Genomic DNA, 19,246 nt, shown 5'->3' with positions numbered 1-19,246 from the left:
TGTGCCATAATTTTTTTAACTTACCCCATGAACATTTAGGTCATTTCTCCTGCCCACCCCCTACTCCCCCTCCCCCCGCATTTTGCTGCTATAGACAATAATTCATAGAACATCTCTTCTTTTATACTTTTTGTCTGCATTTTCTAATTATTCTTTAGTGGGATTATTTTTTTCACTTTAAAACCTAGGTAAACAATTTTTTTTTTTTCTTGAGACAACATCTTGCTCCATTGCCCAGGCCAGAACGCGGTGGTGCAATCTTGGCTTACTGCAGCCTCTGCCTCCTGGGTTAAATTACTTCTCCTACCTAAGCCTCCCAGGTAGCTGGGACTACAGGTGTATGCCACCACACCCAGCTAATTTTTGTACTTTTTGTACAGATGGCGTTTTGCCATGTTGCCCAGGCTGGTCTCAAACTCATGCACTCAAGTAATCTACCTACCTCAGTCTCCCAAAGTCTAGGATTATAGGCATGAGCCACTCCGCCTGGCTATGTGAAGAATTTTAAGGCCTTGTTACATATTGTTTAAACATTTTTTAGAATGACAAAAAAGTTCGGGAAATAGTGATGATGATTGAACAACATTGAGAATGTACTTATAATATGTCACTGAACCATATGGCTAAAAATTATTAAAATGGTAAATTTTGTGGTGTGTATATTTACTATAATAAAAAGGTCAAAAAGAAAATGATAAAAAGTGGAAATGCTTTTAATGATTTTTAAAAAGGATTAATTTTATATTTAAGGACACTAAGAAAATCCTATGGCAATTTAGTGATATGCGTCAAAAGCTTTAAAAAGGCATATACGTTTGTATCCAGCAATTTTCCCATTAGGAACTCATCTGAATACATTTATAAAAGGTAAAATTATATTTATAAGCAAAAAAAATTCTTTTTTTTTTTTTTTATGAGACGGAGTCTCGCTCTGTCGCCCAGGCTGGAGTGCAGTGGCCGGATCTCAGCTCACTGCAAGCTCTGCCTCCCCGGTTTACGCCATTCTCCCACCTCAGCCTCCCGAGTAGCTGGGACTACAGGCGTCCGCCACCTTGCCCGGCTAGTTTTTTGTATTTTTAGTAGAGACGGGGTTTCACCGTGTTAGCCAGGATGGTCTTGATCTCCTGACCTCGTGATCCGCCCGTCTCGGCCTCCCAAAGTGCTGGGATTACAGGCTTGAGCCACCGTGCCCGGCCGCAAAAAAAATTCTTTAGAATGCTTTTGCCAGTGTACAGTTCCACTCTCCATATATTAGTGTTTCTATCTTGTACACCTATCCCAACCATCTCACTTAATTTTCTTATCTTTTTAGAGTGTCTAAGTATATTTTATCCAACTTTTTTTAATGTTCTTTGAAATCCTGTTAAAACTAAGAATTTTTAGGGCTGGTCGTGGTGGCTCATGCCTGTAATCCTAGCACTTGGGAGGGCTGAGGTGGTGGATCACTTGAGGTCAGGAGTTCAAGACCAGCCTGACCAGCATGGTGAATCCCCGTCTCTACTAAAAGTACAAAAATTAGCCATGCATGGTGGTGTGCCCCTGTAATCCCAGCTACTCGAGAGGCTGAGGCAGGAGAATTGCTTGAACCTGGAAAGTAGAGGTCGCAGTGAGCTGAAATCGCGCCACTGCACTCCAGCCCAAGCAAAAGAGCGAGACTCCATCTCAAAAACAACAACAACGACAAAAAACAAAATCAAAAAAAAATTTAAAGGCTCGTATTTTTGCTGTATATCTATTGATATGAGAAATTTGAGCAACAGATGAAGGTGGGTGATTTGTTACTATGCCATGGTTCAGAACTTCCACTGCCAGTGGCCCAGCATACCGAAGAAATTTAAGGAGGAGAAAACCATGGGCAGGAAATGGAGGAAGTGGGGCATGAAGGGCAGTTATTTGCATATGCTATACTACTTAACAGATAATGGCGCAAGTGTAAACTAATTTTTTTATATTTCTCCTTTAAAGGAATGACTGGATTCGAGTTGGCCTTTGCTATCCATCAAACACAAGTTTTCAAGTTACCTTTGGCTATTTGCAGCGGCAGAATGGCTCATTATCCAAAATCGAAGAATATGAGCCTGTGCATTCACTGGAAGAACTGCAAAGAAAGCAATCTGAGAGGAAATTCTATTTTGACTCCAGCACGGGGTAATTCAGTGAAACCAGGGAATGAGAATTATTCCTATTTTTCTTTAATGGTGAAATTGCTAGTTCTTCAGCATCGCGGCTGTTTAGTAAAGCAGCTGATGTGGGTAATTCTCTGCACATCTCTATTAGAGGTTTAGAGGGGAACTAGAATGACTCGTAATTATAGTTGGCAGTAGGGATCGAGTGAAGATGTTTGCTGTATACGTATTAAGGCAATTTAGAGAGAGAAATTATGCCTTGTCAATGAAGAACCAGTAGGCCCAGTTGGAAATTACAATAATTTTTTCCCGTAATAGTTCTTCATATGATTATTTACATGTGATATAGTTCATATTTCAGTGAAAGCTCATTTTTCTCTTCCTGACTTAAGGCTATCTTTCAAGTTGACCTTGAGTTTTTGAAAATCACTGTATAACTGTGGAATATTTGCTTTCAACTTTCTCTAGGCTGCATCTTTCCACTTTTTAATTCCAATCCTGTTCTCCTGGGGTCCTGTTGGTTTTGACTGCTTTTACCCAGTTACAGTCTCTCAGCCTGTGGGCTATGGTAGGCTCCATCTCCTGTACTCTTCCAGCAGGTAGCATGTACCTTCAGCCTCTTCCCTCATGCAGATATTCCTCCTATATGCCATTGTCTATGCACTATAAAGATACCAATGGAAGGAAGACACATTTCTTCTGCAAACTCAGTCCATTGAGGAATGTGGGCATGTAAAGCAAGACATTAGAGAAGGAAAGGTTGAATGCTCTTGGTCCTATATTCAATGTGCCTTTTGGGCTGCCTCAAGTTCAGCCTAGAACAACCAGTGACATCCTGAGAGGGTGCCTCTGGAGCTGATTCTTGAGAAACACTTAGGAGGAGATGGAAAAAGAAATAGGTGAGATGTCTTACACTGAAGAGACAGTGTGCACAAATGCATGGGGGCATGGCAGAACATGGCATTGCATGTTTGGGGAAGGGCAAGAATTTCAGAATGGGCAGAAGGGTGACGAGATTGACTTGGGGAATGAAGTTGGGGCTCAGTTGTTCAGTGCCTGGTTAGCCTTTAAGTAAGATGCAACTCATTTGCCCTCCCAGTCCCCCACCAGCCAGTGTTACCAGCTTAAAAGTTTTATTGTTATAATTGTCTCCAATTTTTAATTTTTTGTCTTTTTCTTTTTTTTTAAGAGACGGGGTGGTTGCCTAGGCTGGAGTGCAGTTCATAGGCACAGTTGTGGCACATTATAGCCTTGATCTCCTGGGCTCAAGTGATCCTCCCACCTCAGCCTCCCAAGTAGCTGCTGCCACCACACCCAGCATTGATTTTCGAGTTGTGATTAGACTTAAACAACTACCTGGATTTTCATTCTGTAGATGATAGAACTTCCAGATTCCCACTTGATTTTCCACAAGAATAAAAAAAAAAATCCACATTTGTAAGGATAGTCTGGTGACAAGTTAATGATTAAAAGTGTAAAAAGATGGGAAATACTTTCTGATCTGGGTATTTCAAGAATCCTGAGGTCCTAATTCTTTTTATTAGGTTGGTGCAAAAGTAATTGTGGGTTTTTCTTTTTTTTTTTTTTTTCATGCTCTCAGTCCTAGAGATACTTGATGTGCCATTTGGGCTGATTTAGATCTCATAATCTCAACTTTGTACTGTTTATTGACCTCATATTAAAATGTGAATTCTTTGGTAATCAATCACACTTGATCATGTGTTTTTAGAATCTTGACTTCCTTTGGTTTGGAAGGACTGGGTTTGCTGACAGAGATTGAACTCTCACCTGGAACTTAGACTTTTTCATTCATCTTGGCAGTGGGAAGATAATTCAGAATGGGTGGGATGGACTGTTCATTTTGCCTGATTTGGGCCCTAATATAGACTGACGGAACCCAGGTCCATCTCCTCTTCGTAAATATCACAGGAATTGATTTGAGACTTTATCTTGGCCTTAGCCAAACAAATCACAGTTCCTGTTTTTATTATTTCAGTTTTGTGCCTTAACCAAAATGATTTATGAACCAGAACAACCAAAAGAATGAACCACACTAATTTACCAAATCCTAAACTCAACACATTATGTATAAAGTGTTCCAAGGAATTTTTGAGCCAAACCAAATTTCATCCCCCCAAATTACCTATTGAACTAATTCAAACCAGAAATCAGCTTTGATATGTTCCAGAACAATGGAAGCAGGGTATGAAAATATTTCCTAAAGTGTTACTGCATTTGACTTAGGACCCTTGAAGGATAGAAAGAAAATATAAATAACTTTATTCATTTTGTAATTTATGTTTTAAGGGAAAGTTACTATAGTGGAGGAATATCCCTTTTGGCCATGAGCTGATTTGAGGAATTTTATAAGTTTTTGAGAGTAAGTCTAACTACTGGATTGGTTTCTGTTTCGTGCAGGTTACTGTTTTTGTATCTCAAAGCCAAAAGCCACAGGCATGGCCACAGTTACTGTTCATCTCAGGGATGTGAAAGAGTCAAGATCCAGGCAGCCACAGACTCAAAGGACATCAGTAACTGCATGGCCAAAGCGTACCCACAGTACTACAGAAAGCCATCAGTGGTCAAGCGGATGCCGGCCATGCTCACTGGACTCTGTCAAGGCTGTGGCACTCGGCAGGTAAACAAGGATGAAAAGTGGTCTGTGGCCAGGGAGAGAAAGTCAGAGGGTTTCTTTGCAATAGGAGCACTTTTCTTTGAAACATCTATGTTGCCCATTTATGGACACTGCATGGTATCACCTGAATTTTGGCCCATGCTAAAATGTGAAGCGCATAAGAAGCAAACTAGTTCAAATTTATAACAGAGATACATTCCCCTGTGATACGTCAGTTTATCCTGAACAACTGCAGATTTTCCACAGTTTTAAATTAGAGGCTGCTATGTTGGTCCTCATTTTTTTTCTTTCTCAGATGTTTGATTCTGTTGCAGTATTACTGTTGGATTTACATGCCAGTGATATAAAAAAGATACTTTGTTTTGTTGGCACAGTGTGAAATTTCTTTTCAAAAATACACCTAATATGAAAATTGTTTCCTTTTTATAAGGTGGAAATCCACTCATATTTTTGAAGCATATGCTATTATATCTATCTGTAATTAAAGTATAGACTATCACATCACTCTGTCATTTTTATTTTAAAAAAAAAAGTACAGACTGACTTTGGTTAGAAATGAAAATGCTTCTTCTAACGTTCTTGATTAGATGACCGCCTACTGGATCTCAAGAAAGCAGTGCAATGAAAGTGAACCCAAAATACGAACTAAAATTGGGCATACAGAAGGGGTTCCAAAGGAAATCAGATCAGTTCCAAGCGAAAAAACCAAGGATGGAGCTGCCCTGATTTATATTTCACACAAACAAATATGGGCTAAGGGAAATTGTTCTCAAAGTGTGGCCCCCAGACCAGCAGCATCAGGATCCCCTGGGAATTTGTGGAAAATGGGAATTCTTGGGCCTAACCCTCATCCTACTGAATGAGCAACTGGGGGACTGGGGCCCAGCAATCTGTTTTAACCAGCCCTGCAGCTGATTCTGATACATGTTCACATTTGAGTTCCACCGAGAATTTTTTTTAAAAAGCAATAATTACCACAAATATGCATACTGCCTCTTAGTATGGAGAAAACTAAATCTTTCTTTTCATTTATTACTATCCTAAGTGATTTAAGAAAACAAAATTACTTCCACTAATAAGTTCCATATTTCTCTTTTCTTTTTTCATTATTTATATCCATTAGTGGCAGTAAGAGCAGGAAAAAAGAGGTGGATTTATGCTTCCCACTAGGATGTATAAGTTTGTTTGTTTGTTTTGCTTTTTGTTGTTGTTGTTGAGATGGAGTCTCTCTCAGTTGCCCAGGCTGGAGTGCAGTGGCGCGATCTCAACTCATTGCAACTTTGCCTCCCGGGTTGGAGGGATTCTCCTTCCTCAGCCTCCTGAGTAGCTGGGACTACAGGTGCATGCGACCACATCTGGCTGTATTTTTGTATTTTCACTAGAGACGAGGTTTTGCCATTTCACCCAGGCTGGTCTCGAACTCCTGACCTCAAGTGATCTGTCTGCCTCAGCTTACCAAAGTGCTGGGATTACAGGTGGGAGCCACTGTACCTGGCCATTTTTTTTTCCCAATGGCAACTTTACTATCACAATCTTAGTCTCTCATATTTCTGAGCCACCTCTATTTTTTCATACAAGTAAAACCAAAAATAAACCAACCGGACAAAACAACACCAACAAAAACAACCCTGTATATGAAGGTTATATGATTCCTTGCCAGGCCAATTTAATAATAAAATGTTAAAATGACATTTTGAGATAATGTTTGTGGGGAAGTATATCTTCTAGCCTAATTCTCAAGCTGGATTTGTTAAGACCCCTCAATATTGAAGAGACTTTGTATAATTTATAATAAACATTATAACTTATAAAAATAATTTAATTATCATTGGAAATATTCTAGGCCTATGTTGTTAAATGATTCCATGCACTAATACTTAGCATTCTTTATCTTTTGTGCATGAAGTATTGATCAGAATTCATTTTTTAAAAATGTTTTGATTATTGACTTTGCGCAGTTGCAAAGTAGTTGAAGTATCTGGGAATATCACTTCTACTTGAAAATTTGTGGGTAAATTTTTTTTTTTTTTTTTTTTTTTTTTAATATAGAGGTGGGGTCTCACTATGTTGCCTAGGCTGGTCTCGAAGTCCTGGGCTCAAGCGATCCTCCCACTCTGGCCTCCCAAATTGTTGTGATTACAGGTGTGAACCACCACGCCCGGCCTAATTTTTGTTCTGACTGTCAAAACCAAACACATGTATATTAGGAGTAAATAGGGAAATTCACAAGAGTTTTTGACCCCAAACTTTTGACCCCCAACCTTGGAGACTTCAAAGAACTATCCAGCTTCCGAATGCTACTTGAGATCATTTTGACTGTTTATTTTTTGTTTTTTGTTTTTTTGAGATGGAGTCGCACTCTGTCACCCAGGCTAGAGTGCAGTGGTACGATCTCAGCTCGCTGCAACCTTCAACTCCCAGGCTCATGCGATTCTCCTGCCTCAACTTTCCAAGCAGCTGGGACTACAGATGTGTGCCACCTGCCTGGCTGATTTTTGTATTTTTAATAGAGACAGGAGTTTGCCATGTTGACCAGGGCTGGTCTTGAACTCCTGACCTCAGGTGATCCGCCCACCTCAGCCCCACAAAGCACTGGGATTATAGGCGTGAACTGCCGTGCCCAGCTGATTGTTTATTCTTGCAGGGAAGTTGTTAACATTGGTTTATATGCACAGTGTACCTCTAAGTGTTAAACTGTGTGAGAGTTAAGTGTTTTTGAATGAGAAGAGAGCCTTTAGGGAGGAGATAGGTTTTGGAGACTGGGAATAATTTGGAGGAGTACAGGGAAAAGGGAAGGGCATTCTTGGGAAGGGAACAGCATCAGCAAAGGCAGAGTGGCAAGAAAGAGGGTGGAGTGCTTGTGGGAAAGCAAGGCCCTGCCTGAGTGTAACAGAACAGAGAGAAATAGGTGCCTATCTGTAAGGCCCGGCTCTGTTTATGGAACGCTTTGCAGATCACAAAGGGGAGTTGAGACCTGCGCATGTACAAAGTTAGTAAATGTTTCTTAACAGGGTAGTCCTTGTTATGTACACTTCTTTCCTCAGTCCTAGAGTGACTGAGGAGCCATGGTCTGAAAAAAACTTAAAAAAAAAAATTTGTGCCTGTTTTTCCATAAAATGCTTACAAAGATTTAAATATAAAGCACATTTATTTAATCACTTATGGAACTGAACAAGAATAATATTTATTTGAAACTGGTGTTGCTCCAGAAAATGAAGAACAAATATATACTTAACTTGGTGTTAAGAATATCAAGATGGAATTCTAGCTCATGAAATATGTACAAAAAGTTCAGAATAAGAAATACAACCACTGGCTTTAATTATAATTAAGTTCATATTGAGGGAACCTTTTGGAGGAAGGTAAGAGTTGCCATAAATATGGAACATCTTCTCTGTCTAGGTGGTGTTTACTAGTGATCCTCATAAAAGTTACCTCCCTGTGCAATTCCAGTCACCTGATAAAGCAGAAACCCAGCGTGGAGACCCGTCTGTTATTTCTGTAAGTACCGTCTGGTGTTGTCTTAGTCTGTTCGAGGTAGTATAACAAAATGCCATAAACTAGGTAACTTATAAACAACAGAAATTTATTTCTCACAGTTCTGGAGGCTGGAAAGTCCAAGAGCAAGGCACCAGCAAATTGAGTGTCTAGTGGCCTGATTCATAGATGGCGCCTTCTCACTGCGTTCTCACAGGGTAGAAGGGTCCGGGGTCACTCTCAGGCTTTTTTTTTTTATAACAACACTGATCCCATTCATGGGGGTTACACTGTCATGTCCTGATCACTTCCCAAAGATTCTACCTGCTAATACTGTTACCTTGGAGATTAGGATTTCAACATAGAACTATTTGGCAGGACACAGACATTCAGACCAAAGCAGATGTGTACACCATCACAGCTTCTTGCTTTTATCTTCTGTCTTGGTGACAGGAATTACTTCTGGCTATAATCACTGGTTTGTAATCACATTCTCTATTATTGATAGCAAGCAATACAATAGAGGTATAAATACCTCCTAAACATTTGTGTTTTTAAATAAATTTAAGAGATGTTTTTTCCTGAGTAGATTGTGTTTACTCATTAACTTTATTCTTTGAAACTTAAAATAAGCTTCAAAGTTGTTTAAGAGATGGGAAATGAAAGTTTTAACATCTCTTCAGCCTTTTATTTTAAGGTTGCCTCTTCTCTATTGTTTCAGTTGAGGAACATGAAGATGCAAAGTGTTAGTTGTCTTTTCTAAGTGACTCGATGGAAGTTTAGACATGAGTTTCGGTGTCAACACTAGCATTTGTGCATAGAGCGAGGTTAGCCACTGAGAACCAGGTCTCAGCATGTGGCCTCTCCAAAATCAGGTTGACCTAGGTGCCACCATACAAAGAACTCTTTGGGTGACAGGTATCCAGCCTTTCAACTAATACTCAGCCAAGGCCTGTGCCATCTCATGCGGTCTCTTTAGGGGCTTGGTTTTTTTAGTGGTGGGCAGCATAATCACAAATCCACATATATGTGGAGAAAATTAAATTTTACTTTTTTTCTTAATTTTTTGTATTATGGTAAAGTACACATAAACTTTACTATCTTAACCATTCTCAAGTGGTCAGTTCAGTGGTATGAAGTCCATTCATATAGTTGTACAACCATCACTGCCATCCAGCTCTAGAACTTCAGTTCTACTTCACAACTCTGAATTAAGACTATCCCTATGTAAATGTAGCTCAATGATTCTTTTTTTTTTTTTTTTTTATTGTTATTGTTGCTGTTGTTGTTTTGTTTGTTTTTGAGACAGGGTCTCCCTGTGTCACCCAGGCCAGAGTGCAGTGGAGCAATCTCGGCTCACTGCAACCTCCACCTCCCAGGCTAAATTGATCCTCCCACGTAGCAGGGACTAAAGGAACATGCTACAGCACTTGGTTAATTTTTAAAATATTTTTTATAGCGACGGAGTCCCACTATGTTGCTCAGGCTAGTCTTGAACTCCTGGGCTCAAGTGATCTTCTGGCCTTGGCCTTCCAAAGTGCTGGGATTACAGGTGTGAGCTACCACACCAGGTTAAAGATTCTTCAAGTCTGTGTTTATGCCTGTTCCCCTCCTTTAGCAGTCCTGCATTTTGTAATACACTCATGATGTAATTTTATTGGCATGAAATTTGCTAGCTCAGCATCTGAATGCAGTCAGCTGCATGAGGAACCTGATCCCAGCCTGTTAGCATGGTATCTACTGGGAGTTGCATAAGGGAAGCAGGTGGGTGCTGAATCTCACTGTTCTAGTAGTTTACTAGGTAACAGAGAAAGAGAGAGATGGGGAGAGCGTTTTGCCAAAAAAAAAAAAAAAAATCGCAGGCAGGCTATGTCCTAGAGTCTGAAAACATTGTTTGACTCTGTTGTTACACACTGGGTGCCTGGGAGTCTAGAAGAGTCATATTTATCAACAATACTTTTTACATTCATTATCTGAAAACTGTTCCTTAAGATCTGGGATTGCTTTAGGGTTTTTTTTTTTTAGACAGAGTCTTGCTCTGTCATCTAAGCTGAAGTACAGTGGCACTTGGCTCACTGCAACCTCTGCCTCCGGGGTTCAAGAGATTCTCCAGCCTCAGCCTCCCGAGTAGCTGGGATTACAGGCACCAGCCACCACACCCAGCTAATTTTTTTATTTTTAGTAGAGATAGGGTTTCACCATGTTGGCCAGGCTGGTCTTGAACTCCTGACCTCAGGTGATCCACCGTCCTCGGCCTCCCAGAGTGTTGGGATTACAGGCATGAGCTACCGCACCCAGTTGGTTTTTTTTTTTCAAGACAGGGTCTTGCTACGTTGCCCAGGTTGACCTTGAACTCCTAGACTAAGGTGACCCTCCTACCTCAGCCTCCCAAGTAGCTAATATCACAGGCATGGGCCATGGTACCTTGCTTTGCTTTAGTTTTCATGGAAAGTTTGTGGTTTTTTTAAGCAACAGGTTTTAGGGATACTTTTCATGGGGACAGTCTGAATATGTTGAGGACTGTTACGTATTTTTTTCTTAAATGTACCTCAATTTTAAGTATTGAGATTTAAAAAAATAAGGGAATCACGTCTTTCCACGTGTAAAATTTACTTCAAATGCTTTCAGAACTATTTTTACTGGATTGGTCCAATTTAAAATTAGCTAAAGGACTTTTTTTTTTTTTTTTTTCTGAGACAGAGTCTCACTCTGTCACCCAGGCTGGAATGCAGTGGCACCATCTCTGCTCACTGCATCCTCCACCTCCTGGGTTCAAGCGATTCTCCTGCCTCAGCCTCCCAAGTAGCTGGGATCACAGGCATGGACCACCATGCGCGGTGTATCTCTTAGTAGAGATGGGGTTTCGCCTTGTTGGTCAGGATGTTCTTCAACTCCTGACCTCAGGCGGTCCGCCCACATCAGCCTCCCAAAGTGCTGGATTATAGACATGAGCCACCACACCTGGCCTTAAAATGCCATTTTGAATACCAGTGAGATCAAAAGTGATTAGAAGTAAAATTCAAATATTATAATTTCCCCAATCATGGACAGGTGTGGTGAGAACACTTCTCATTTGTTAGCCTTTAGAATAGTTTATAATTTTACACCTTATAAACAGAAACAGTGCCTATGGGTTTCATTAGTACTTAGTTGTTTTGTTTTGCTCCTTCATTTTTGACTGAGAAATTAATGATATTTGGAAATGGCCGGGGTTCCTTTTTCTTGAAAAGGTCACACACCATTGATTTAAAGAGGATGACTTTGAAAATTTAGCTCACAATAATTGTGAAATAAATGTAGTAGTACTTTGTAGCTTAAATTCCAGTAAAATTATCGCTTTGTCATTTTGATCTCAGAGGAGAGCTGTATTTGTAGCAAACTACAAATATAAACTAACGTGGAATTCCTGGGGGTCAAGGCATGATACATATTTATATATGTGTGTGTATTTTTTTCTGAACCAATATGACAATAAGCCATCTCAGCTGAAGTACAGAGGCAGCCCCCTATCATTGACTTGTAAAGCTTCGACCTCAGTGAGAGAGTGTGTGTAAGAAGGAATGCCTTGAGCACTTCAGAGTGAAGTCACCCAGCTTAGCTGAGTGGGGGCCACCATGCCTTGCTCAAAGCAGCTTCTCCAGTCGGCAAACATTAGTCAAGGCAGAATCTATAGGCAGTGTCTAGGAACACAGGCGCAATTTCAGATGATGAAGAAAAAGCAAGTGAAGCACACAATTTGAATCTTGGAAATATACTTTGAATCATGGGTTTAGAAGACACAGGGAAAGGGCCGGAAAAATGAGTCATCCTGCAGATGTTCTTGAAATGATGATGACAGCAGAAGATGTTTTTGCATTCTCAGGTCAATGGCACTGACTTTACCTTCCGAAGTGCAGGCGTCCTCCTCCTTGTTGTGGATCCATGCAGCGTTCCATTCCGGTTGACGGAAAAAAAGGTTTTTCCTCTTGCTGATGTCAGTCGCATGGAAGAGTATTTAAAAACAGGCATCCCTCCAAGGTAGGTCCAGCTTGTGCTGTAACAGGGAAAAGCCACCTTAAAGATGTGGAATGCTCCACAACCGATAATGCCTGGTCAACTCTGATTTTTTACTCTGTAGACATTCACGGCACTGTGCAATTCCTCTCCTACCTCAGATTGACGCCCATGTCGTCTAAGCTGCTTATCATTGACGAGCCGTTGCTTGCCTGTGTCAGAACTTGGGCGTTGCAACATTTTGCAAATGGTGGGAAGGCTCTTCGGAGGAAAAAAAGCTCATTATTTGGAACATTACTATCCCACTTTTATTTATTTTTTGAGTCTCATAAAACAAATATCAGAGCGTTACACTTATTAGTATTAAGTTGATATACTTTGTCTGCAACTCCCTCAGAAGGCTTTTTACTATTTTGAAGTGATTTTCCAGTCAGTTTACCTTTGCAGCCCTCTGTCCCACTGATGGTCTTGGACAGCATTGCATTATGACTGTGATACAGGAAGTCATCACCTGGGTCACTTGGAAATGGCTGGAAAAGAGTAAATTGATTTTTGAAGTGGTTGAGCGTGCAGTCGCTCTTGTAGAGCGCTAGTCTGATTGGTTTTCTTTGCTGTCTCTGAAGAAAGCTGCACAGGAGAGAAAGCTTTCTTTCTCTGTGTTGGTTAGACCCTGCCTGGAGGCAAGGAGATGAACTCAGGGTGTTTTCTGCCTTTGCCACAGATGTTGATTTATACACAGGCTTTCATTTAGTGGAACCATTAAGGAAGGAACATAAGCTTTCCCCAAATTAAAGGCCTATCTAGCTTTAGAATCATTTCCGATAGCTTATGCTTTATAGAACTGGATGCCAATAAATTCTATGAAGTCACTGGATTATTTGGATGTAGCATTAAATGTATATATGTAGTTCTGTCTTCTGGCTTAAGACACTTGTACAGCCTCAATTTTCTTGCAGGATTTAAAGATTTTTCCTAATGTTGAAAACACATACACTCACTTCCCCTAAAACAATCCGGGACATAAATCTCACCACAAATATTTAGGACAACATGGTAGTCCTGCAAGGTACCCCATAGATTTAAGAAGTAAAACCAACTCATTAACAGAAAGGCTTTTAAAGATACCGGTAATGCTGTTTCTTGATCCGCCCTCTGGTTATACAGATAGGTTTCGTTTGCAAAAATTCAATGTGTGTTGTATTTTAACAAAGTGTTTAGAAAGTATGGAGCCACTGGCAGTGACTTCTAGGGAGACTGAGCATGTGTCTGTGTGTATAGGGTTGCGGGGTGACCTGTAAATGATCTTATGGGTAATTCTGAACCTATTGAAGAAGGTCAGGTCTTGCAGGGTGGCCGTACTTAGACTGCTGCACTAATTCTAGATTGTGTCACTGCTACTTTAGAAAGACTACAGTAGGCTGGGTGTGGTGGCTCACACCTGTAATCCCAGCACTTTGGGAGTCTGAGGCAGGAGGATCACCTGAGATCAGGAGTTCAAGACCAGCCTGGCCAACATGGTGAAACCTCATCTCTACAAAAAATACAAAAACTAGCTGGGCAAGGTGGTGGTGGGCACCTGTAATCCCAGCTACTCGGGAAGCTGAGGCAGGAGAATTGCTTGAACCCAGGAGCCAGAATTTGCAGTGAGCCGAGATCATACCGCTGTACTCCAGTCTGAGCAACAGAGCAAGACTCTGCCTCAAAAAAAGAAAGAAAGAAGACAGACAGACTACAATAAAGAACCCATACCAGCATGAAACTTAAGGCACTTAATCTTAAGAACTATTAAGACCCACATTAAGATATACTACGCAAATTTCAACTTCCTGTAGGCATCCTTGATGACTCTGAAAATAAATCAATCTAATGTTACCTTTTAATTAATAAGAGCTACTCAGAGCCCCCTAAACACTGATTTGTTCTTGAAAATTTTTTTTTCAGTAATACTGACCAAGAAGTCAGGCACAGTGGCTCCTGCCTGTAATCCCAGCACTTTGGGAGGCTGTGGCAGGACAACTGCTTGAGGCCAGAAATTCAAGACCAGCCTGGGCAATGTAATGAGACCCTGTCTCTACAAAAAATTCAAAAAGTATCTGAGTATGTGGGCACATACCTGTAGTCTCAGCTACTGAGGAGGCTAGGACAGGAAGATCCCTTGAGCCCAAGAGTTTGAGGCTGCAGTAAACTATAATTGCATCATTGCATTCCAGCCGGGGTGACAGAGCAAGGACCCTATCTCTAAAAAAACAAAACACAGTTGCTCAGGCTGGAGTGCAGTGATGTGACCACAGCTCAATGCAGTCTTGACCTCTCAGGCTCAAGTGACCCCCCTACTTCAGCCTTCCAAGTAGCTGAGACTACAAGTGCACACCACCAGCCTGTCTGTTATTTTATTTTATTTTATTTTCTTATTTTTCTTATTTTTTGTGGAGATCGAGTTTTGCTGTGTTTCCCTAACTGGTCTTGAACTCCTGGGCTCAAGTGATTCTCTCATCTCAGCCTCCCAAAATGCTGAAATTAAAGGCATGAACCACTGCACCTGGCTGGCCAAGAACATTTCTGATTAAAGTTTTTGAAACAGTGCGTTTGTATACACACACACATGTGCACACACACACACAGAAAATAAATACATTATTAAATATATTGCTAAAGGATATGCAACAGAAGTTGAATAAAAGGAGAGACTCTGTCTGTTTCTGAATGGAAAAATGAATAAATATTAGTTTCATGGACCGGTTTCATGGAAGATAATTTTTCCATGGACCGGTGGAGGGGGATGGTTTCAGGATGATTCAAGTGCATTACATTTACTTAGTTAAAATATAAATTTGACACATTTTCATTAGTGTCCCAAAAGGTACTTTTCTACTGTACTTGACAGTTGATACTGTAGTTCTTCTGGAAGAACAAATGAGAAAGTAGTAAAATACAAACAAATTACAGTAATACAAGGGGCTAGTTTTATCAAATATTAAAATAGACCATGAAGCCATAGGCCAGCATAGTTTTGGCTGAGAAGAGCAAGGTCAGAGGAGAAGAACAGAGAATCCACAGATAGGTCTGAGTATGTGTGTTGGTTTACTGTAGGACAAAAATGGCCATTCAGACCATGGAAAACACAGTTAGTTGTTTATTTATTTTTAGAATTGTGTTTATCCATTTATTTAATAAATAGATAATAGAACTTAAATAAATAGAGTATTTGAAACAAAGCAAATCCATTCTCCCATGTTACAGTAGACTTATTCCCTGATAGACAATGGAGAAGGAAGGGTGAGGGGTGGATGATGAGAAATCACTGAATGGGCACAGTATACATTATTTGGGTGATGGATACCCTAAGTGCCCTGACTTCACCACTATGCAGTCCTATGTATGTAATGAAATTGCACTTGTGCCCCACAAATTTATACAAATTATAAACAACAACAACAACAACAACAACAACAATAGACTATTCCCTAAAAGAACTGCACCCCAAACCATCCACTAGGTCAGCAGTCCCCAGCCTTTTTGGCATCAGGTACCGGTTTTGTGGAAGATAAATTTTCCATGGCCCAGAGGTGGAGGGGGATGGTTCCAGGATGATTGAAGCACATTACATTTACTGTGCACTTTATTTCTATTATTATTACATTGTAATGTATAATGAAATAATTATGCAACTCACCATAATGTAAAGTCATTGGGAGCCCTGAGCTTGTTTTCCTACAACTAGATGGTCCTATCTGGGGGTGATGACCAGTGACAGATCATCAGGCATTAGATTCTCAGGAACACACAACCTAGATCCCTCACATGTTCAGTTCCCAATACGGCTTCGCTCCCATGAGAGTTGAATGCCACAGCTGACCTGACAGGAGGCGGAGCTCAGGCTGTAATGCAAGTGTTGGGGAGCGGCTGTAAATACAGATGAAGCTTTGCTCACCCGCTCACCTCCTGCTGTGCAACTTGGTTCCTAATCTACTGGTACCCGTCCGTGGCCCAGGGGTTGGGAAGCCCTGCACTAGGTGAACTTACATAAATGATTTGGTTTCTCTGTGTGATATCCCTTGTAAGAGCAACATGCGAAGCCCATGGTGGTGGGGTGGAAGAGTGGGAATTGGATGGAAAAGCGTCTAGGCTTTTTTCTTTTTGGAGTTCTGCTTTTATCTAATATTTCTATTTAGCATTCAGTTCAGAAAGATACTCAAAGATTCTCATGCTGAAGGATTGAAATTTTCTCTGACTTTCTAAATTTTACATACAGGTCAATTGTTCTGTTGAGCACAAGAGGAGAAATAAAGCAGTTGAACATTTCACACTTACTAGTACCTCTGGGATTAGCCAAACCAGCTCATCTTTATGACAAAGGTTTGTATTTGTATTATTCCATGAAGTTCTTACAGGGCCAGCAACATAGGCAATTTTATGGTGCAATTCAGCTACCAGACCATTTTCATGAGCTTGTTTGCTGGAGTGGGTATCATTAAGATGATTTCTAAATAAGGGCACAGTGTGACAGGAAGTGTGTTGGGATGTGGTCTGTTATCTGGGGCAAGAGGTGGGTGGTGAGAGTTCATTTGCTGATGTAAGGAAGTGTAGAGTTTTTTAATAGCTGCCTTTGTTTTGCTCACCTCCGAGTCACCTCCTGTATTCTCTTGCTGGAATGTAGCTATAAAAATTGAATTTTTTTTCTGTTTCTTTTTTTGTTTTTTTTCAGGGAGTACCATATTTTTGGGATTCAGTGGAAACTTTAAACCATCATGGACTAAGCTGTTTACCAGTCCTGCTGGACAGGGCCTTGGGGTGCTTGAACAATTCATACCTTTGCAGCTGGACGAATATGGTTGTCCCAGGGCCACCACTGTCCGCAGAAGAGACCTGGAACTGCTAAAGCAAGCTTCAAAAGCACATTAGAGACTAACTGTAACTTAAGTGCTGGGGGAAAAATGTGAACTAACTTATTTAATTTATGGCATTCTGAAATGACACTGTTAACCCAACGGAACCATGTTCCAGTTTGATACAGAACGGGGAGAAAAGAAAGCGTTTGAAATCATTGCTTGGATACCAGCTTCATGCACCTTCTAGTTGTACAAAATGTTAAAGACGTTATTTGTATTTGTAAGGCTGCTGTATTCAGAGAGCAGATCTCTTATTCCTCACTTTCCACCCCAGTATTTTGTAATGACCGTGAGCAATGTTTTTACTTTTTGTATAATGGGGTGGGGTGGAGTGGGGGCTTCTGAGAGTCAGCCTGAGGTCTTTAGAGATCCAGCTATTGTAGCACCTTGGATACTTGAAGTCTAACGCTCAGTTGTGTCGGGTGGCAGTCGACTTGGTGGCTGGCATGTTCAGCAGTGCCTGGGGCCCTGTTTCTGGGCAGCCTTTGAGGATTTTCTATGATATTGAATGACAGTTTTAAGTGGCAACTCAGGCCCAGCTCATGCCCTTTTTTGCCTGGACATGTGCTATTTTTATTCACTTGTATATCCATTACTTTTAAGGGTTCAACTTTCAAACAGGAAGTATATTGGGACAAAAGGGCTCTTGGGGACTAGATATCCCTTTAATCTGTGACCATTGGGCAAAAAATTTTCCTGCAGCAAAAGTCTGAGGCTGTCGGGACCATTTTTGCAGCTTTAATCCTTAGCCTGTTTTGACTGTATATTTGTATTTAAAATGCAGAGCTGAACTGAATATTTCCTTTTTTTCGTTTGTTTTGTTGTAAGAAGTCGGTTGTTTTCCTGAACCGTAAACTTGTATCATTTTAACTTGCACAAAGGAAGTCTGTTCTTGGTATTGCTCTTGCACTTGGGTTTCTTGTTGTTGTTTTGTGTGGATTTTTTAAAGCTTTTCTGTTCACCCTCCTGCCAGGAAAATCCCAGAAAGCTTAATGATACCCCAAAAAGATTACACCCAGGGAGGAAAGAAAGGAGCGCTTTCTAGGGTCAGAATCATGGAGGGAATACTCAGAAATGAACCTCTTTAAAGCCTTACAGGAATGAGTCACTCTTACTTAATGAAATGTTAAAGCCAATTAAAAAGCATGCCGTGATGCCCAGCTTCCCTTTCCACGGGGTGCATGTGTCTCCTGCTGGTGAATCACATGTGGCAAGAGGCAGCTGGCTCCACAGCCTGGGATGCTGCCATACCAAGAGGAAAGAAGCAGCAAAATGCCTTTATGTTGTTCTAAACCCCCATGTATAAAGTGTAGAGGAGGGATGGCCAGGGGTGGGTGGTATAAAGTATGTTCAGGCTGACACTGGCAATGAATACAGATAATTTCACTTTCCTCTTCCAGGGGCAAAGGCTAATGGCCTCTACCTTTGTATCCAGGAGAAACTACAGAGCAGCCCTGTGACTTTACAAAATATGCTACCTCAAAGTGCTACCGATAAACCTTTCTAACTGTAAGTGCCCTTACTAAGGGCACATGTCTTAATCAAAGTTAGTTTTTTGTTTTCTGGGTTTTTTTTTTTTTTTTGTATATTGATGAATGAGATCTTACCTATTAAATATATTATTGGATCATGGTTCCTGAAGGTCATTAAAGTTTGAGTGTATGTGTATGTGTGTGTTTTATGACTTAAATATCTTTTTGTGTGGTTTTTAGAGTTTGGTTCTTTAAAGATTTGGAGAAGATATGTAAATTACCAAGGCACTTAGTTTTTCTGTTTTATATATTAATAATCAGGGACTAAGTTAAATAAAAATATGTGCGCATGGATTTTATATGTGTGTGTATGTGAATTTATTTATTTATTTATTTATTTTATTTTATTTTTTTGAGATGGAGTCTCGCTCTGTCACCTAGGCTGGAGTGTAGTGATGCAGTCTCAGCTCACTGCAACCTCCACCTCCCAGGTTCAAGCGATTCTCCTGCCTCAGCCTCCCAAGTATCTGGGATCACAGGCACCCACCACCATGCATTGCTAATTTTTGTATTTTTAGTAGAAGTGGCATTTCACTCTGTTGGCCAGGCTGGTCTTGAACTCCTGACCTCAAGTGATACTCCTGCTTCGGCCTC

At 40.6% G+C, this 19,246-nt stretch overlaps 1 protein-coding gene across 1 annotated transcript in view; it reads left to right on the top strand.

Moving 5' to 3' along the window:
• The window catches only part of CEMIP2 (cell migration inducing hyaluronidase 2), an 86,453-nt gene extending 67,502 nt beyond the window's left edge, over positions 1 to 18,951 (top strand). Inside the window, exons 19-24 of the mRNA XM_023213278.2 lie at positions 1,966 to 2,148; positions 4,545 to 4,764; positions 8,164 to 8,262; positions 12,101 to 12,255; positions 16,484 to 16,587; positions 16,937 to 18,951. Coding sequence (XP_023069046.1) covers positions 1,966 to 2,148; positions 4,545 to 4,764; positions 8,164 to 8,262; positions 12,101 to 12,255; positions 16,484 to 16,587; positions 16,937 to 17,133 — 958 coding nt within the window. The 3' untranslated portion in view covers positions 17,134 to 18,951. The remainder of the gene's footprint in view (positions 1 to 1,965; positions 2,149 to 4,544; positions 4,765 to 8,163; positions 8,263 to 12,100; positions 12,256 to 16,483; positions 16,588 to 16,936) is intronic.
• Positions 18,952 to 19,246: the final 295 nt, after the last annotated feature.

Source organism: Piliocolobus tephrosceles, chromosome 14, assembly GCF_002776525.5.
Source record: "Piliocolobus tephrosceles isolate RC106 chromosome 14, ASM277652v3, whole genome shotgun sequence".
Classification (NCBI taxonomy): Eukaryota; Metazoa; Chordata; class Mammalia; order Primates; family Cercopithecidae; genus Piliocolobus; species Piliocolobus tephrosceles.
This window is presented reverse-complemented; position numbering and strand designations above follow the sequence as displayed.